This window comes from Aquarana catesbeiana, linkage group LG08 (genome assembly GCF_042186555.1).
Source record: "Aquarana catesbeiana isolate 2022-GZ linkage group LG08, ASM4218655v1, whole genome shotgun sequence".
Lineage (NCBI taxonomy): Eukaryota > Metazoa > Chordata > Amphibia > Anura > Ranidae > Aquarana > Aquarana catesbeiana.
In genome coordinates this window covers 97,317,476-97,337,505 of record NC_133331.1, presented here as the reverse complement: position 1 = coordinate 97,337,505, position 20,030 = coordinate 97,317,476, and the positions used below count along the sequence as shown (strand labels likewise).

At 42.4% G+C, this 20,030-nt stretch overlaps 1 protein-coding gene across 1 annotated transcript in view; it reads left to right on the top strand.

The window, feature by feature from the left end:
• Window positions 1-20,030, top strand: part of FBXW4 (F-box and WD repeat domain containing 4) — a 334,157-nt gene that overhangs the window by 297,840 nt on the left and 16,287 nt on the right. The window contains exon 8 of the mRNA XM_073596185.1: window positions 12,494-12,635. Within this exon, the coding sequence (XP_073452286.1) occupies window positions 12,494-12,635 (142 nt within the window). The remainder of the gene's footprint in view (window positions 1-12,493; window positions 12,636-20,030) is intronic.

Here is a 20,030-nt window from a genome sequence, read left to right as displayed (position 1 = left end):
CGCCGGGAGAAGAGGAACCGGAGGGACCCCCGAAGCCGGAGGAAGACCCCCGAAGCCGGAGGAAGACCCCCCCGGAGCTGTTTAATAAATTATTTTAAAAACCTGTGTAGTGTGTTTTATTATTGACACGTTTTCCCTAGGTGAATGGGTAGGGGTACCATGTACCCCATACTCATTCACATAGGGTGGGGGGCCAGGATCTGGGGGCCCTCTTATTATAGGGGGCTCCCGGATTCCGATAAGCCCCCCCGCCCGCACACCCCGACTACCAACGGCCAGGGTTGTCGGAAAGAGGCCCTTGTCCTCATCAACATGGGGACAAGGTGCTTTGGGGTGGGGGGGCCCCGCAGGGCACCCCCCTCCCCCAAAGCACCCACCCTCCATGTTGAGGGCATGCGGCCTGGTACGGTTCAGGAGGGGGGGCGCTCGCTCGTCCCCACCCCCTTTCCTGACCGGCCAGGCTGCGTGCTCAGATTTGGGTCTGGTATGGATTCTAGGGGGGACCCCACGCCGTTTTTTCAGCGCAGGGGGTTCCCTTTAAAATCCATACCAGACCAAAGGGCCTGGTATGCCCCGCGCTCGTCGCAATAGGAAAATTTGTTTTTCCTATTGCAGCGAGCGCGAAATGCAATACCCTGCCCTTGCGTCGTATCCGGTCTGTTGGACCAGCATACAGATGAGCGGGCTTTCCGTCGGACCAGCACACAGACAAGCGGACTTTCCGTCAGAAATTGAGTCCAACGGAAAGATTTAAAACATGTTTCAAATCTAGGTCCGGTGGACTTTTGGGAAAAAGTCCGCCGGAGCCTACACACGGTCGGATTGTCCGGTGGACTCTGGTCCGCCGGACCAAGTATGCCGGAAAGTCCGCTCGTGTGTACGTGGCATTACTGGCTGAATGGGTTTAATACTGCTTTCTGTACTTCAAATATGTTCCAAAACACAAGAGGTACATGCGCACTACATGTACATTTGATTTGTATATTACTTGGCAGAGATTACTGGAAACACTAAAAAATAGTACTTCTTTAAAATAGTGTATATCTCGTTGGGCTTTTTCCAATGCATTTTTACTTGTTATTGTAGCCCTGAGTTATCCTTCTTAAATTGTGGTTATGCTAGAATTGCAGATGTTGAGTTTGAGGAAATCATTTGCGTAAGGGCCAGTGCTGACGGACTTTCTTGCTTCTGAACTGCTTCTCTTCCTATACTGACGATTTTCTGCTGCAACTGAACCCTGGTGTTTTTTTTTAGCATTTGGGCTAAAACTTCAGTTGGGATTTAATGTTCACGAATGTGTTCATACACATACACAAGTGAATTGGTGCAAAGCAGTTTTTTTCTAATACTTTCAGACACTGCAGTCGGATTCTACTAAAACTAAAGTGTTTAAGATTTCTATTATATTGAGCTGTTTTTCCTGTGCCTTGTTCAAGAGAAAAAAAATGTTTTTCTAAATTGTGTTAGTAAGACCCTCTGAATTCTGGATTGTGTAATATTGTAATAATTTTATGTTCCATCCATGTTCTATTGAATGTGATGTAGTGTTAGTGCCCCACATAGAAGAAAAAACAAGGCTGCAGTTTATTACAACAGCCCCGAGTCCTTACACTGCACAGCATCTAGTGGCTCAGAGGAATCGATTGGGTACATTACCACTTAGCATAGAGTCAGTGTGACTGCACATAAGGTCAAGGGGAACACCATGTTTACTGTCAGCATCCTACATTAATGGGAGAAGGACAGGTCGGCTCTCCTTAGAATTGATTATCTTTCAGCCATGGGTCTTTCTGCCAGATACTAATTGGTCTTCCTGCTTTTCACTTATTGGGATAGACAAGATGTCAGACATTTGAAAGTGATGCCATCCTATTATAATTTATTAATGCATGTCCTGGTTAGGACACTAAACAATTCTAGAGGATTTCAGATGGCAACTTGCCACCTTATCTAGTTCTTCAACCATAACCAGTCATGTCAGCAGTTTTAAAAAAGGGTCGTTTCAGGGACTCTCTTAAAAAAAAAATTAAAGAAAGCAAGTTTGATTTATTATCTGCAGTAGTCTGTCAAACAGAGGATTTAATCAATGGCACTTCCTATACAGTTTAATAATAGAAATATCTGTAACTACATGTTATGGGGCTCCATAGAAAAAAACATTAGGGCCCCCTTGTTCCTAATCTCTATCTCAAATTCCTCTGGTGTTACAGCATACAAACCGCTTTCATAGCAATTGTATGGAAGTTTTCATATAGACTTTTAACCATGATGTATTTGCCAAATGCTATTGGTACCTGCATACATTTTGGCCCCATAGCAGTTATATAGTGTGCTATGGATATAGTTAGACCCTTGGGTGTCCATGACTAGTTATATGAAAAGACATAGTTTGATAACAGAAATTGGGTTTGTAGTTTAGCCTGTGTACACATCTAATCATCAGCTAATTCTTCTTGTCAAATTTGTTTATTAAAATTTGAATGTAATAGGAATAAGAGGTTTAACTTTAAAATACATAGAGGGTTCTTTACTGTAAGAGCGGCAAGGATGTGGAATTCCCTTCCACAGGCGGTGGTCTCAGCGGGGAGCATTGATAGCTTCAAGAAACTATTAGATAAGCACCTGAATGACCGCAACATACAGGGATATATAATGCAATACTGACACATAATCACACACATAGGTTGGACTTGATGGACTTGTGTCTTTTTTCAACCTCACCTACTATGTAACTATGTAACTATGTAACAATTCAGGTACAGTGGATGGTACATCAGTAGACATAGACATGTACTGATCTGGCATCAGGTAGAGAGATCAAAGGTTGCAAAAACCAAGGTCAGACACAGCACTCACCAGAAGCGGCAAACATAAAGCTACTTTTAACAAAACTGCTGGAGTAGCTATCTCCAAATAAAATAAAAAAATAAAATTACTGTAAAGTGCCAATCTTTGCACTAGAGAAGGACCAGCTGTGATAAACTGGTGTAGTTAAAGACAGGGCCCTCAGTTGGGAACCATACCATTACTGCACCATGACAAAAGGAAAGCGCCAAATACAGTATCTCACAAAAGTGAGTACACCCCTCACATTTTTGTAAATATTTTATGATATCTTTTACTGTGACAGACAACACTGAAGAAATTACACATTGCTACAATGTAAAGTAGTGTACAGCTTATATAACAGTGTAAATTTGTTGTCCCCTCAAAATAACTCAACACACAGCCATTAATGAAAAAATACAAATCAGCGCGAAGTGGTGAATGAGCATTTAAAAGCTGCTGAACACTAGGGTCAAAAAACAAATCCCTTAATACAAATATAACAACAGATAGTGCAGCGCTAAAGAAGTAAAACACTGAAGTCCACCATGATATCAATGTCCATAAGGGTAATCAGTAAATCATCCTCAAGTGCGAGCGAACACCAATTTGTAGAGAAGTGATTTCAGGTAGCCCACCACCAAGGAATAGGTTGGCCTCTCACCTGAAGAAATGGACCCTTTGATTAAAGAGGGTCAAAAATCGCCTTAATCAAGCAAGGAACAGCATGTGTAGGCATCCGTCAGGGTTCAGATATCAAACACTCCTCAGGGACCATGGGGCTCCGGTGACAGACTCTCCAATATAATCCGGGTATATAAAAGAGGAATGACAAAAAAAATAGTGCTCTCTGTATGCAATACTTTATTAAAGACTAAAAAGAATCACTCACATGTTGAACGCTGAGTACAGGCATGTAATCAACAGAAGCAATGCGATCTCCGTCTCGTAGTGTGGATGTGCAGTAGCTGCGGGTGACGTCACGGCGTTCTGAACGAGGATACGCCGTGACGTCACCCGCGGCTACTGCACATCCACACTACGAGACGGAGATCGCATTGCTTCTGTTGATTACATGCCTGTACTCAGCGTTCAACATGTGAGTGATTCTTTTTAGTCTTTAATAAAGTATTGCATACAGAGAGCACTATTTTTTTTGTCATTCCTCTTTTATATACCCGGATTATATTGGAGAGTCTGTCACCGGAGCCCCATGGTCCCTGAGGAGTGTTTGATATCTGAACCCTGACGGATGCCTACACATGCTGTTCCTTGCTTGATTAAGGCGATTTTTGACCCTCTTTAATCAAAGGGTCCATTTCTTCAGGTGAGAGGCCAACCTATTCCTTGGTGGTGGGCTACCTGAAATCACTTCTCTACAAATTGGTGTTCGCTCGCACTTGAGGATGATTTACTGATTACCCTTATGGACATTGATATCATGGTGGACTTCAGTGTTTTACTTCTTTAGCGCTGCACTATCTGTTGTTACACAGCCATTAATGTCTAAACCACTGGCAACAAAAGTGAGTACATCCCTAAGTGAAAATGTCCAAATTAGCCATTTTCCCTCCCCGGTGTCATGTGACTCGTTAGTGTTACAAGGTCTCAGGTGTGAATGGGGAGCAGGTGTGTTAAATGTGGTGTTATCGCTCTCACTCTCTTACTGGTCGCTGGAAGTTCAACATGGCACCTCATGGCAAACAACTCTCTGAGAATCTGAAAAAAAGAATTGTTGCTCTACATAAAGATGGCCTAGGCTATAAGAAGATTACCAAGACCCTGAAACTGAGCTGCAGCACGGAGGCCAGGACCATACAGCGGTTTACAACAGGCCTCGCCATGGTCGACCAAAAAAGTTGAGTGCACATGCTCAGCATCATATCCAGAGGTTGTCTTTGGGAAATAGACGTATGAGTGCTGCCAGCATTGCTGCAGAGGTTGAAGGGGTGGGGGGTCAGCCTGTCAGTGCTCAGACCATACGCCGCATACTGCATCAAATTGGTCTGCATAGCTTTCATCCCAGAAGGAAGCCTCTTCTAAAGATGATGCACAAGAAAGCCCGCAAACAGTTTGCTGAAGACAAGCAGACTAAGGACATTGATTACTGGAACCATGTCCTGTAGTCTGATGAGACCCAGATAAACTTATTTGGTTCAGATGGTGTCAAGCGGGTGTGGCTGCAACCAGGTGAGGAGTACAAAGACAAGTGTGTCTTGCCTACAGTCAAGCATGGTGGTGGGAGTGTCATTGTCTGGGGCTGCATAAGTGCTACCGGCACTGGGGAGCTACAGTTCATTGAGGGAGCCATGAATACCAACATGTACTGTGACATACTGAAGCAGAACATGATCCCCTCCCTTCAGAGACTGGGCGGTAGGGCTGTATTCCAACATAACGACCTCAAACACACCCCCAAGACGACCACTGCCTTCCTAAAGAAGCTGAGGGTAAAGGTGATAGACTGGCCAAGCATGTCTCCAGACCTAAACCCTATTGAGCATCTGTGGGGCATCTTCAAACGAAAGGTGGAGGACCGCAAGGTTTCTAACATCCACCAGCTCCATGATGTCGTCATTGAGGAGTGGAAGAGGACTCCGTGGCAACCTGTGAAGCTCTGGTGAACTCCATGTACTCACTTTTGTTGCCAGCAGTTTAGACATTAATGGCTGTTTGTTGAGTTATTTTGAGGGGGGCAACAAATTTACACTGTTATACAAGCTGTACACTCATTACTTTACATTGTAGCAAAGTTTAATTTCTTTAGTGCTGTCACATGAAAAGATATAATAAAATATTTCCAAAAATGTGAGGGGTGTACTCACTTTTGTGAGATACTGTACATTGGGAAGAAAAGTTAAAGGAGATGACCAGGGAAGAGAAAGAAAAAGATGAAAATTAGGGCAGGGAAGTGAAAGAAGTTGAATTAAGTCCCCGAGGGTGGAACCACTCCAAAAATTTAGCTGTGAGGGTCATGACGGGTGGTCTACCTAGGCAACAATGGCTCATCAAATCGGGGGGTAGTCAATGCTTTACCCAGGGATTCCATGTTTTTTTCTTACGTTTAACATTTGCAAAATCATAACTTCAGTGGACTCATTACCTTTGCAGCTCCACCAACACTAAAGATAAACTAGCAGTCCATCAAAATAGTGCGTGGAGGGCCTAATTTAACCCCAAAGTGGTCATAATGAAAGAGAGCCTTCCCTTCACTGCTTTTTACCTTGTTACACATATGTTAAAGGACTTGATTCCCAAGAAGTATACCCCGTAAATATATTCTTTGTTATAACCTTTTTTTATCCAAAAGATTTTGTTGGATGGCTATTAAAAGCTGAAATCCACTCTTTCTCTTGTCAGGATTAAAAAGGGATGAGTGCAGAGGTCACTGCAGCATGACATAGAGAAATGAGCTAGGACTAAGTTTCCAGGTGTTCCTCTGTCGGTGTCTGCTGTTAGGGTAGCTGGGGCAGTGATTTTATGCTTAGGCAAAGATGTGGATCCAATCTGCCTCCTGAAGAGTCCAAAGCACATAGGCTAGTTTTGTAACATAGTGCTGTACTGTATGCATGCTGCTGATGCCATTGTGGGGGAAAAAAAGCTGCAGTAAATTGTGATTCACCATGAATACAGCAGAAGGAATACGTGTTTGGGTTACTGAAAAGGAAGCGCAGTGAGTACATTTCACTGCTGAAATCAGTAAGTAAAATAGGAAGTGTTGATCCAGTCTAATAGAATCCATTCATAGCTATCAGTTTTACAGTAATTCAGAGTTGCACATTGGAAACTGAACAAATGGGATAGGGTTTTATTTACAGGGTAGATACTTAAGCCTAACCTTTGTCCTGTATGATGTAGCCATAGCTTTGCTGCAGTGGATCCTTGTGACAATGACCTCATACAATAATTCAGAACTGTGGGCCAATATTGAGATTTAAAAGCGGGAAGGCCTGAAGACAGAGTGCATTGAGAATTTACCTTTTAGTTCTCGGGATGATCTCACCTCCATCAATACTCATCAATGTTGTTTTTGTTTGCCCACATGTTAGACTGCATTATATCATATTTGATGGGAGATAATTCTGCTTTGCAAGCAAATACAGCATCATAAAACATCTATTGCCAGTATGGGTTCTTTATGTGTATCTTTATCTTATGTTTTCTTTCTTAATAATGTCTGTTTCCTATAACAGGCTTTTTATGTTAAAGTGTATATAAACTCTATCAATGAACTTCTCTTTTTTGCTCTCCTTTGGTCTGTTAAATATACCATTTGAATCAATTAGCCATATCAGTTCAGTTCAGTAAGTGCAAAAAAAAACTGTTGATCTGTTGAAATCCTGTGCTGTCCTGTGTGCACTCCTTGTGTTGTCTCTAACAGCCATCTTTGTTTCTAATTTGGACTACAAAACGATTACCCTTTATGTTGTAAAGATCTGAAAGTGGGTGAGTGGTTTCGCAAAAAACAATGGGGAGGGCTGACCACACTCAAGAAAGCTGTGAATGTTCAGCTCACAACAATACTTAAGAGTTAAGTGCTGTTAGGTACCTGGTAGTAGAGCCTGACTTGTAGGAGAAGACCTCGCATACAACGCTGGTTCAGGAGCCACTGGAGTGGGAACAGTGGACTCCTGAGCACAGAGGGGTAGCAGTGCCTGTTGGAGTAGAGTCTCTGATGCTGAAGAAAGGTAGAGATCCCACAGGGATGGCTGGACTGCAGATCAGGTGGAGACTGGAGGCAGCAGGCTGGAACACTGGAGATGCAGAGATCACTGGAGCTGAAGCTGATGGTGCAACAGCAATGACAAACAGCAGGCACAAGCAGGGTCAGACAGTCCGGGTCAGCAGGTAGGTGAGGCAGGTAATAACGGCAGACAGAGGCAGAGTTGGTAGACAGGCAGAGATCGGCAATGGTATCAGGCAGGAGCAGTAGAATAGTCAGGCAGGCCGGGTCGGATAGGAGCGGGACGGATGGTCAGACAAGCCGGGTCAAATCAGGAACAATCAATCAGGTGCAGGTTACAGGAATCACAGAGCTGAGACGAAGCAGCAATGTGCCAGTGGCACAGGGGAACTTTTAAGTGCTCTTTGGCACCAAAATGGCGCGAACGCGTGCGCGCACACACGCGCCGCGCTGATGCCTGGAAACAGCAGGACTTTGCTGTAATGTTCGCACAGGGGCGCGCCGGCGCATAGGTGCATGCAAACACCCAGGTCTGGCGCTGGCGGTTCCCTGACAAGTGCATTTCAGGCAAACCAACAGGTATTTCTTTCTTATCCATTGAGGGACACAGGAATTTATAAGCTGACGAGCTATACTGCCACCTATAGGAGGTTTAGGACACTGGCTAGGCGAACAATTGTAAGCAAGGCCCTGTAATGGCTGTGGGATTGAGTGCTGATATAATTCACTGCGATGTGCCCACCTTCTTTCCCACCATTCAGCTTGAAGGGGTCACTATTCTGCTGCTCTCCCTGCCTCTGAAGCCCCACATAGATCATTGGTCTCTGCTTTGCACATAGATCATTGGTCTCTGGTCTGTGTTCACTGCCTGCCTACAGGGACCTGGTCACCTCTGGCTGCCTAAGACCTTAATAAGCACCACTTGTTTGTGGTACCCGAGGCTTTGCCTCATATTGGGCCTAATTACATTACCTCTACATGGAAGCAACATTTCTCCGCTGAGACATCAAGAACATAATCCCACTGCTAAAGTATATCCGACTATATAACTTGGAAAGTGCGACAGTGAAACAATCAAGAAAAAAATTACAGTAGCAAACATTTAACAACATTTAAAAGTTTTACGTAGTCATGAGAACATAACTTGTGTGTGTGTGTGTGTGTGTGTGTGTGTGTATATATATATATATATATATATATATATATATATATATTAAAAAACACCAACCATCAGCAGAGGGTTTATTCCCCTGGTTCCAAAAAGTTGGAAGAGGCTAGTCATCATAGAGGTGAATGATATGTCTGTCACAATGCAGGCATTCATGTAAAGGAGTTGGTACCATAATGAAACACAAAGGAAAAATAAGGGGGGGGGGTTGAAAGGAAGGTAGTTTTTTATGGTTTCCCCACACCCTTCTTCCTGTTCAAGTGGGAACATGGCTTCTGAAGTTGTATCCCATTCAGACCTAACATTCCCTTCATCAGGTGAATTCTGTATCCTCAGATTCGGTTGAACCTCTTGTGGTATTTAGTACCCTGCACCATCCCCCATTGCAGAGGAAACCTTAGCCTATTAGGTTTGCTTAGGACCAGTTCTCACTACTCCTTGGGGGACTCAGCTTTCCAGGTGTCCCCATACCTGGTGCTTAAGTCTGGTTCTCTGGAATCAATGGTCCTTGCTTTTTCAGGGTATCCCTCTGTGAATCGGCTTTTTGAGTTGCAATCCATTGGATGTCACCCAGGTCTTGTAGGAAGTTAACCTCTGGGAAGGTTTAGAAGTCCTCTCTATGACATGACAGGTGGCCTGGTTCCTATGCTGGTTGACAAATTTTACTCTTAACCGCACTGACTTCCTTATTGACAATGCATTGGCTTTTGGCTTTCCTCAACCAATAGCCTCCTCACCAAATAAAGAGGTTTGTGCACATGGGTGCACCTCATCTCCTGCATGGCAGGTAGAAATCATCTGGGCTTTAGGCTCCCTTGTATTGCTAGCAGCCAGAACATGCTAGAATCCCACTGAAGGTACCCCATTTTGGGGTCAGGTATGTCCAGAGGCCATTGTGGGACCTGATCATTTGGAGATTGGCCCTCCTTCTGTGGCTGATACTGCACCTTCTTGGGGAAGTTTCTCCAAATCCCTTTCTTTGGTAATGCTTTTAATCAGGTGGATGTTCTTAGCAGTGTGGCTAGGGTCCCTGCCCCACACTCAGTGACTATGGATGCTTTGTTGGATCTGGACAGGTCAGAATATTCTTAGAACCATATTCTGTGCTCAAAGTTAGGCAGGTCCAGCAGAAATGTCCTCTGTCAGACCCAGTGACACTTCTGAATGTTAAGGTAGAAAATTTAACCCTTCCACTTGTTTTTTTCTTGTGTCCCCTGTACTGCAATGGGTTTGCAATATACCTCTCCCCCTCCCCCCCAGCACCCGTGTAGGGGTACCTTTCATGCACCCTACCTTCTTTTAATCAGGCTGACTTTAGGGTTGGTGCCCTTGAGTTCTTTATCAGTTTCAAAAGTCACATTTCCTTATGGAATATTACACTGCGATGGTTCCCAAGTTCTTCAGATATCTCATTTGGGATTGGTTGCATGACTGGGCAACCTAATTCTTATCATGGTAGATAAGATTGACTGTTTCTGTATTCCAGTGTCCCTCAGTGGATTCCAAGAAAAAGATTTTGACGATAAGCAAGGAAATCATATTTTCTTTTTTAAAGGGCTAAAAACGAGGAAATGTGCATGTATTGCAGAGATGTATTGCATATTTTTGGGGGGGTTTTTTGTTTTATTATGCTTTGATATAAGCTGTATTCTATTGCTCTATGCCTAAGTAGGCTTTATAAATCAGGAGATTCTGCTTGCTGGGCTCTCATGAATCAGTTATAATTGATTAGTTATCTATTGCTAATATGTGTAGGAAGTCACCTATCAAAGAAGCACAAAACAGATGGAGCACTCCTGACCTTACTGTCCCAGAGACCCTGAATATTGAGAACAGAAATAAGAGAAGCAAAATTTTTAAAAATACACCGTCCCTCCCATTCTGTAGGTTCCCTTTATATCCATAATGTGGAGCCTCGGTTCTACATTTCAGTGTGCACTCTGACACCTGCAAGTAAAACCAAAAACTTTGCCTCATCAATTGAGCCATAACAGTGCTCTTTGATGGTACCTTGTTTACAAGACAGTAGTAATATGTAGGGGTGAGAAGCAAATAAAGAATCTACAGTATAGCTAAGGTATACAAAGCCCAAAGTATTTTTTTAAATTAGAGAATTAAGGGATTTCCTGTCCTGAAGACTAAACAGGAAGTGAGAGGCTGTTTTTCCAATGTGAGGGACAGTTCTCATGAAAACAACTGTTCCCATTTTACAATTCTATTTCTGTTCTTGTGGCGACTCAAAGTTTTGGATTTACCCTCACTTTCATTTCTTGTGAAATTGATGATCAAGACGGAGACAGAAATACAAGTACCTGGCAGTGATAATAATCTCACACCACTTTATACAAATCTAAAAAAAAAAAAGAGTTTGGCCTTTAGTTGTACTTTAGGCTGGACTTGTACAATAGTTCACAAAAGCTGAACAGTACTGTTCTCATATTTATGGATAAAATGAAATAATTACTATTTGGAAGGATCACACCAGATTGAGAGGGATAAGTGGTAAGGTTATAGCTATGTTGTAGACTTCACTACACTGGCTGCTGATACCACAGAGGAAGTGAAAGTCATTGAGCAGTGAGAAGCTGGTTGAATGTTATTGATCTATGTGTAAAGCGTTACTTAGGGATTTCCTGTTGCTCAGCTGTTCTTGACCTATGAATGTGGGAAATATAATCATAAATACAGTAAGTAACCTTACACACACACATAGGTTTATTTCTCTATACATATTGTATTGCTTGTCTTATCTCTGCTTTGATGAACAACATAATATTTTACAAACCGAGTTTAGCTTAAAATAAAATATTTCAAGCTTATTATTATACAGGATTTTTATAGCTCCAACAGTTTGTGCAGCTCTTTAAAAATGGAGGAAGACAGTACAGTAACGGAACAATTCAATACAGGAGAATTCAGAGGGCCTTGTATGTTGTAGCTTATAGATACATCTGTACATAAAGCAAGTAGTGGCAAGCTGAGCATCAACTGCAAGGATCAAACTACAGTACATAGAAGCTAAATTGTACTTTTTGGTTTAGTTTTGGATAGAATAGGATTAGAACCCCATTACGTTTATACTGCTGTCTGTTTCCCAACTGGGATGATTCACGCTCTGCATTTGTTCTGGTGACCACTGGGACAGAAAATGATTGCAAATCCAAAATTTCGAACAAAGGTCAGTGGAAGTCTTCCAACTGGCAAACCTGTTTTGGTGACAATTGTTCCCCTTTTTATTTTCGGCACCTGTTTATGAATTTAGTCTGCAGCAGGATATTCAAGTAAGAGTAGTCATGGTTAAAAGTGTCTAAAAGAAAAAGAACTGTCTGGGTGCCCATAGCAATCAAGATTCCTCCATTCCACGTCTTCAAGGAGATTAATTAACATAAATATGAATACTGATTTATTACGAAGGCTGATCATAGACATCTTAATCAGCTGCAATTCAAGCTGTGGGAAGCCCTGCAAGCAGCACCCAAATTTTGATTTAAAAATCATTAGCTAATACATAGTTGCAATCGGGAGCTTTCCGATCATGTGACCTCTGTGACTTCCAATCAGATGATCGGAATGTCCGCATCTGCCTCCCAGCATTTGGAACCTCTTAAAGGGCTGGGAGGTGTCGGTGGGAAAAGGCTAAAGATGTATCGCCCATCATTCTAAACTTTTCCAAAATACTTTTTTATCATTGGACTGCACTACCTATTATGGCAGCATTTTGACCAAAATGACATATTCTTTTAGTATGTTAGCAACAGAATAGAAGTAATGCCAATATATGATTGTCTTCGTTAAACATGGCTTTTTCGTTTCAGGAGGTGTGTGAAGGAATGGGAGGAGCCTCATGACAGCGTTCTCTACTGCATGCAGAGTGATGGGAATCACATGATAGCCACTGGATCGTCTTACTATGGAGTTGTGAGATTGTGGGACAAGAGAATGAGCCAATGTTTACAGGTATGGTTAGAGGTCTGTGCCAGCCATAGCTACCTATATACTTGTTGATTTGGTGTTGGGTTGAATGTGGTGAATTTCTGCTGATTTCCATTTCTTAAATGTTCTTTGCACCTGATTAGGTATTCTTTACAAAGTGAAGCTTCAAAACATTCACTAAGGCAACTGCACAGTCTATTTGCCTTTAGTAAATCAATCCCACTGTGTTTTTATTCATGCATGTTATCACCGGAATTTTGTACTTTATGCAATGTATAATGCAGTTAATTTGAATTCTTGTATCTTCAAATAGTTTAATACAGGCAGCAATAATGTGGTTTTTGGGTGGGGCTGGTGAGCTTCTTTTTCTTAAAGCAGATCTTCACCCTGGAAACAAACTTCTCTCCTCTCCACCCCCCTCCACTCTGCTAGGGCCATCTTGAATGCTTGGCAAAAAGGGCAGCTGCCCCAGGCCTAGTCATTGTTGTGGGGCCCAAAGCAGCTGCCCCTTAAGCTCGCACTGCTCGTAAAAAAGATGGCTGTGGTTGGTTTTGGAACTGCTCATCGGAGGCAGACTCAGGCTGTGCAGCGTCAGGGCAGGTCTGGCAAAGATGCGTGCTTGACATTCTCACCTCATCTTGAATCTCCAGGCTGGGTGCTCCGTCACCTCTCCCGAGTCCTAACCAACCACTTCCTCACTTGCCGTTGTGTGACCTTCACATCCACCAGTAGCCGATCACTCTACCCCCTAACAAGCTGAGCTGTGACCTTTGGGGCGGGGGAAGGAGGGCAGGCCTGCTGTGCCCTCCTCTGTACAGTCCATGCTGGGAGTCTGGGACCTGTCCTCCTTGTCAGTGTCACACAGAGCAGTAAGTAAATTACACATGTGGGGCCACCGAGAGCACCTGTTGTGGTGATCAGGAAGGACCATTATGATTGTTCAGCAGCAAATGTACAGGGAAAGGTGATCAGGCAGTACATGGGGCAGTCCACTGGGCAGTAAACAGGGTGGTGCAGTCTGTGATATCTCCTGTAGTATGCTTGCAGTCTCTTACATTTCCTATAGTATGCTTGCGGTCTCTGACCATCTCCTCTAGTACATCTGCAGTCTCCGACAATCTTCTGTAGTATGCCTGCAGTCTCTGACAATCTCCTGTAGTATGCCTGCAGTCTCCAACCATCTCCTGTAGTACATCTAAAGTCTCGGAGCATCTCTCCTGTAGTACGCCTGCAGTCTGACCATCGCCTGTAGTATGCCTGCAGTCTCTGATCGTCTCCTGTAGTACGCCTGCAGTCTTCGACCATCTCCTGTAGTACATCTGTAGTTTCTGACCATATCTCCTGTAGTACATCTGTAGTTTCTGACCATATCTCCTGTAGTACACCTGCAGTCTCTAACCATCTCCTGTAGTACTCCTGCAGTCTCTGACCATCTCCTGCAGTACACTTGTAGTCTCTGACCATCTCCTGTAGTATGCCTGCAGTCTCCAACCATCTCCTGTAGTATTGAAAGCATAGAAGAACAGAGAGGGCGCATAAGCCTAGCGCATTATCCTCAATACATGTTTTATTTAATAAAAATAGAAGTGAATATATTTAAAAACCAGTACTTGTGCCATAGCATTATCATAAAATCATCCGCTTAAATCCAACTGCGAAAATCCACAACAATTGTAGTCACATCGGCTAACGCGTTTCAAGGTTTCTCTCTTCTTCAGAGCCTACAGAAAATGTCCATTTCACATACTTATATATGGTGTACTGACTCAAATGCTAGTACCCCTTTATGGGTCAATCTCATTATTTCATTGTGCCCAATGTAATCAAAAGGTTTGTAGATAGGTTAAGGCCCCCTTCACATTTGTGCGACCTAAAAGTTGCGTGATTTTGCTGCAACTTTGCCGTGACTCTGATGTGACTCAAAGTAATGCCCCTGCAATATAGAGGTCCATGGACTCCAAGTTGCACCAAAGCAGTACAGGAACCACTTCGAAGTCACTGTGACCCGAAGTCACACAGACACAAATGGCACCCATTGGAAGTCATGGAGTACTACTTGTCATATGACCCCGCAGTCCCAAGTCGCAGGACAAGTCGAACAAGTGCAAAATGATCCCAAGTGAAATAAAATAACATAAAATATCTAGTATATAGTGACCGGTTATACACTGACCGGAATAGAATATCAGTAAACCTTACAATAAATATCACAATAAATGTCACAATAAAAATGGGTAAAAATTAAAGAATAAAAATGGAAACATATACACACAAATATAAATGTGCATAGATAAAACATAGATGAAAAACTAAATGTAAAAAAGAATGGCATTGTGAGCTATCTTTATACTCCTTAAAGCCCATATACTCATTGAGCGTCTGTACTAATGTGTAGTAGAGGAGGTGTGTATGTGAGAATACCCCTGGAATGGTGATAGTGTTAAGTGATAGGTATAGTTGTCTTGCTTGTTGGAATCAAGCTAGTATCACTATTGCTATTTGATGGGCATACCTTGTTTAGATGTCTCTTAGGCAACTTTCACGCTGAGACGTTTTAGTGCTAAAAATAGCACCTGCAAAGCGCTTTCACACTGGGGCGGTGCACTTGCAGGACGAGAAAAAAAGTCCTGCAAGCAGCATCTTTGGGGCAAATAAACTAGCATGACATGTAATATGGTAATTCATGGTATTTAAGGGACTCATGATACCTATAAAGGCAATATTTGTGGGGAGGTTCGTAAAAATTGTGTGATCTTCTGCTATAGTGAAGGAGAAGATGATAGACACATTTATATATATATTTATCCCACCAAGAACCATAGAGGGACAGATGCGTGTACCTAAATGCATACACAAATGTGCATACCAGTGTACGCATGTACATACGCATGCTGTGGAGACACTAGAATGGTGTCAATATTGTGCACTGACGTACTAACGGTAACCACATGGATGGTTTACGGGGTGCCGTGGAACCGCCCATGCACATGTGTGCCCAATCACCTATATCTTTAATGATATTCACATTGTAAGGGGCATATGTATCAAGCACTAAGTTGGAGATACCTAATTGATCTCGAGGGGGTGCAAGAAACACTTGACTGTATGACAGTTTGAGTAGGAGTTGAGGACCAGCCTGTAATGTCCTGAGTACCAATGGCAACATATATGTACCTTTTATTAGTTACATGTACCCCGTGTATATGCATGAATCCATGCACATCCACTACAGACATACGCATGCATGCCAGCATCTGCATACATATATATACACGCACACACATATGTGCACATACATACGCATGGATGCACATACACGTGCACACATATATGCATACATGTATCCTCCCACACATAGATACAAGCTCACCTCACCCTTGATTGCTTGCGTGAGCTGGTGGCCTATTGCTCTTCTACTTGATGTGTATCTTTGTAGGGTGGCTGAGGATTGGCAAGGTAGGGGAGCACTTGTTTGTGGCATACTATTCTTTAAATGCATGTTTTCCTAATATGGTGGCCAAGGGTGGTTGGACAAGTGAGTGGAAAGACATCTGGGGTGAATTCTACACAGATGAATTCTACACAGCCGTAACTCGCAGTGCCCTGAAATGTCCTGGCTTATTGGACTACTCCATGTACTTCAAGATCTTCATTTAGGCTCACAGTAGCCAAACTTCCTAGGGTAAATATCCAGTAGGTTTCAGTTCTGCACAGCTTTTGGAATCTCCTGCCACTATCTGAATCACTGCCTATTGCCTCTATACCAATGAATCTTATGCCAGAAGGACTTCCTTCATGATGTTCTTTAAAATGTCAGGGGACAGAGTACTTGTTTTTGTTTTTATTTTTGTTTGTAAGTTTGTTATCTTCTTTGCTGTTAATGATGTTGCTCTCCAAACCTCACTCTTAATGGGTGTATCGTGCGTCCCACATACAACAGACCACAAGGGCAGATAATACCGTAGACCAGGTATGAGGTTCCACAATTTATGTACTGTCTAATCTTGTGGTTGCGCCCATCCTTCCCCATTACTTCCTTTTTCCGGTGCCACATGAATATACAGGTGCCACAGTTATTCACTCCGCACCTGAAGTTTCCTCTCTGAACGCCGATGACCAGGGGCCCATAATGGTCTTACTTTTCATTTGGACTTTACGCAACTTGCTGGGTGCGATGAAACTCCTTAGATCGCTTGGTTTCCTAAATACAACCTCTGATTTAGAGGGTAATGTTTTTCCCAAAAGCGGATCTTACTTGAGAATTTTCCAATTCTGTTGGATGACACATTGGATTTCAAAAGCCTTGGTATTGTATTTTATGCTGAATCTGATGGAGTTAGTGTCTTTCCTCTCTGTATGTTTTTTCATGGGCCTGGATTCTCTTTTCACTTTGTGTACATACAGTAATCCTCCCTCATTGTATTGTACTCAGTATTTCATGTAGGCCTCCTCCACAGCTCTTCTTTGTATCCTTTTTCAGGGATTTTTTTCTTAAGTATGGTCCCGTTCTTTATAGTCAATTTTCTTCGTACACGTTCTCTTGCGCTTGCAAAATTGTCCAAATGGGATGTTGTGTATACATTTAGGATGATGGTAGCTCTTAGCGTGAAAATATGAATTGCCCGTGCTAGGTTTGAAGTGTGTTCTTGAAAAGATGTTTCCATCTCCATCCAGCTGTAATTCTATGTAAAGCGCTGGGTAAATTGACCGCGCTATATAAGTACCTGAAATAAATAAATAAATAAAAAATAATTCTAAGTCCAGGAACACGAATGCTTTTTCATCGACAACATGAGTGAATGTATATATGTCTATACCAAAGGGATTGCCATTGCAATACTCTAGGACAGTATTTCTCAACTCCAGTCCTCAAGGCACCCCAACAGATCATGTTTTCAGGCCTTCCATTATTTTGCACAGGTGATTTGATCAGTTTCACTGCCTTAGTAATTACCACAGTGGTTTCATCTGAGGGAAATCCTGAAAACATGACCTGTTTGGGCGCCTTGAGGACTGGAGTTGAGAAACACTGCTCTAGGAAGTTGCTTAGTTCTGTCTCCGATCCATCCCATACAATTAAGATATCATCTATGTATCTTGAATATAGAGCCAGATTTCTCCTGAAGGGGTTATTAGCCCAGATAAAACAGTCCTCCCAATAACCCATGAACAAATTGTCACAGCTGGGGCCAAATCTAGCTCCCATAGTTGTACCTATTACCTGCCTGTATAATTAACCCAGATAGAAGTAGTTATGTGTCAAAGTAAATTCTATGGAGTCTTTCAAAAACCCTGCTTGTAATGGATTCAGATTGCTCATTTCAAGGTAACGTTCCACTGCCAAAATGCCATACTTGTGTTCAATTGATGTGTAGAGTGACGACACTTCAAGAGAAAGCCACCTATATTGCGATTGCCACGAGAAAGAGGACAGAATCTCCAGCATATGCCACGAATCTCTCACGTAGGAGAGGAATTCTACTACTATATCTTGTAAAAAGTGGTCTATATAACATCCCAGCTTGCTGGTCAGACTGTCAATTTCCACTATGATTGGTCTTCCAGGGGTATACGACAGATCTTTATGGATTTTTGGCATGTGGTAGAAGTGTGTGGGTTTTGTTTGTACAGGAACTGGTATTCATTTTTCGTTATTATTCCATTGTTTATTGCTCTCTCGAGTAGTTGTTTTAGAGATGTTTTATATTCTGGTAGAGGGTCTCCGGGGAGTTTTTCATATGTGTCATTGTCTTCAAGCAGTCTCATAGCTTCTGCCAGGTAAGCCTCTCTGTCTTGGATGACCAATCCGCCCCCTTTGTCCTCTTGTCTTATTATTATTCCTTCGTTCTTCAATTTCTTGAAACTACTTTAGATCTTTCACCTTCATTATTCCTTATAGTGTACCCTAATTTGTTGTTGGTATTGTATTTTTGGCATATCTGTCTGATTTCTTCATACACAATATCATAGAATGTCGGAATATGATTCCCTTTGACCCAGTGAGGACAGAAATATGATTTAGGTTTATAGTCCGTGTGTATTATCTTTATGTTTACATGATCATATATCTCTAGTTCCTCACTCACATCCTCGCACGCTCCCTCCTGGTAGAGGCTCTTTAGAAGGAGGAGATCTGCATCATCCTCCTTAACCACAACATCAGGTCGATTATCTATAGACATAGTGGATTCTCTTGGCTGATCTTTATTGAGGGCAAAGTATCTCTTGATTATGAGGTTCTGGACATATTTGTTCAAATCCACAAGCAATTCAAACAGGTTTGGGGGATTCTTAGGGGCAAAATTCAGGCCTTTACGCACTACATGAAGATCTGTTTTGTCAAATACTGAGCTGGATAAATTGTAGATTTTAATTGTTGAATGTGTAGGGGTGGAGGCTATCTTCTTCCTCTTTTTGCTGTTCTTTCCTCCTCTCTTTGGCCCCTTTCGCACTTGTGTGACTTGTCCTGCGACTTGGGACTGCGGGGCCGCATGACAATTCATACTCCATGACTTCCAATGGGTGCCATTCGTGCCTGTGCGACTTCGGGTCACAGCGACTTCGAAGTGGTCCCTGCACTGCTTTGGTCCCACTTTGGTGCGACTTGGAGTCCATGGACTTTATATTGCATGGGCATTGCTTTGGGTCACGGCAAAGTCACAGCAAAATCATGCGACTTTCAGGTCGCACAAATGTGAGGCCTTAACCTATCTACCCACCTTTTGATCGCATTTGGCACAATGAGATTGACCCATAAAGGGGTACTACCATTTGAGTCAGTACACCATATATAAGCATGTAAAATGGACATGTTCTGTAGGCTCTGAAGAAGAGGGAAAACTTGAAACCCGTTAGCCAATGTAACTACAAGTGTTGTGGTTTTTCGCATATGGATTTAAGCAGATGATTTTATGATAATGCTATGACACAAGTACTGGTTTGTGAGTATATTCACCTCCATTTTTATTAAATAAAACATGTATTGATGATAAATAGGTAATAGGTGATATGTCCTAATAGATACGGCACCTCATCCCTGCTAGGAACATTTCAATAAGAAAAAGGGAGAGGATGGGATTATTACGGTGCCAACAATGAAATAGAACAATTGCGTTTGTAAAAATTTCTTTTTTATTTCAATTGTATCAAAAAGAGCTAAAAATTTACATTAGACATAGATATGTAGAAAATTTTCAAGAGCATAAAGACACAAGTACAGATCAAGGTAATGACCGTCACCAATGGTGTTGAAAGGTGATCATTGGTCACTTGTTCCCAACTAGTTTCGCCAAAACATTGGCTTCATCAGGGGAATATGTAGATACACACAAAACGTAAAAACACTGAAACAAGAGAAAAATATATATCATTAAATCCACATTATCTTACATCGTTAAGGCGAACTGCCATATCGCTAAG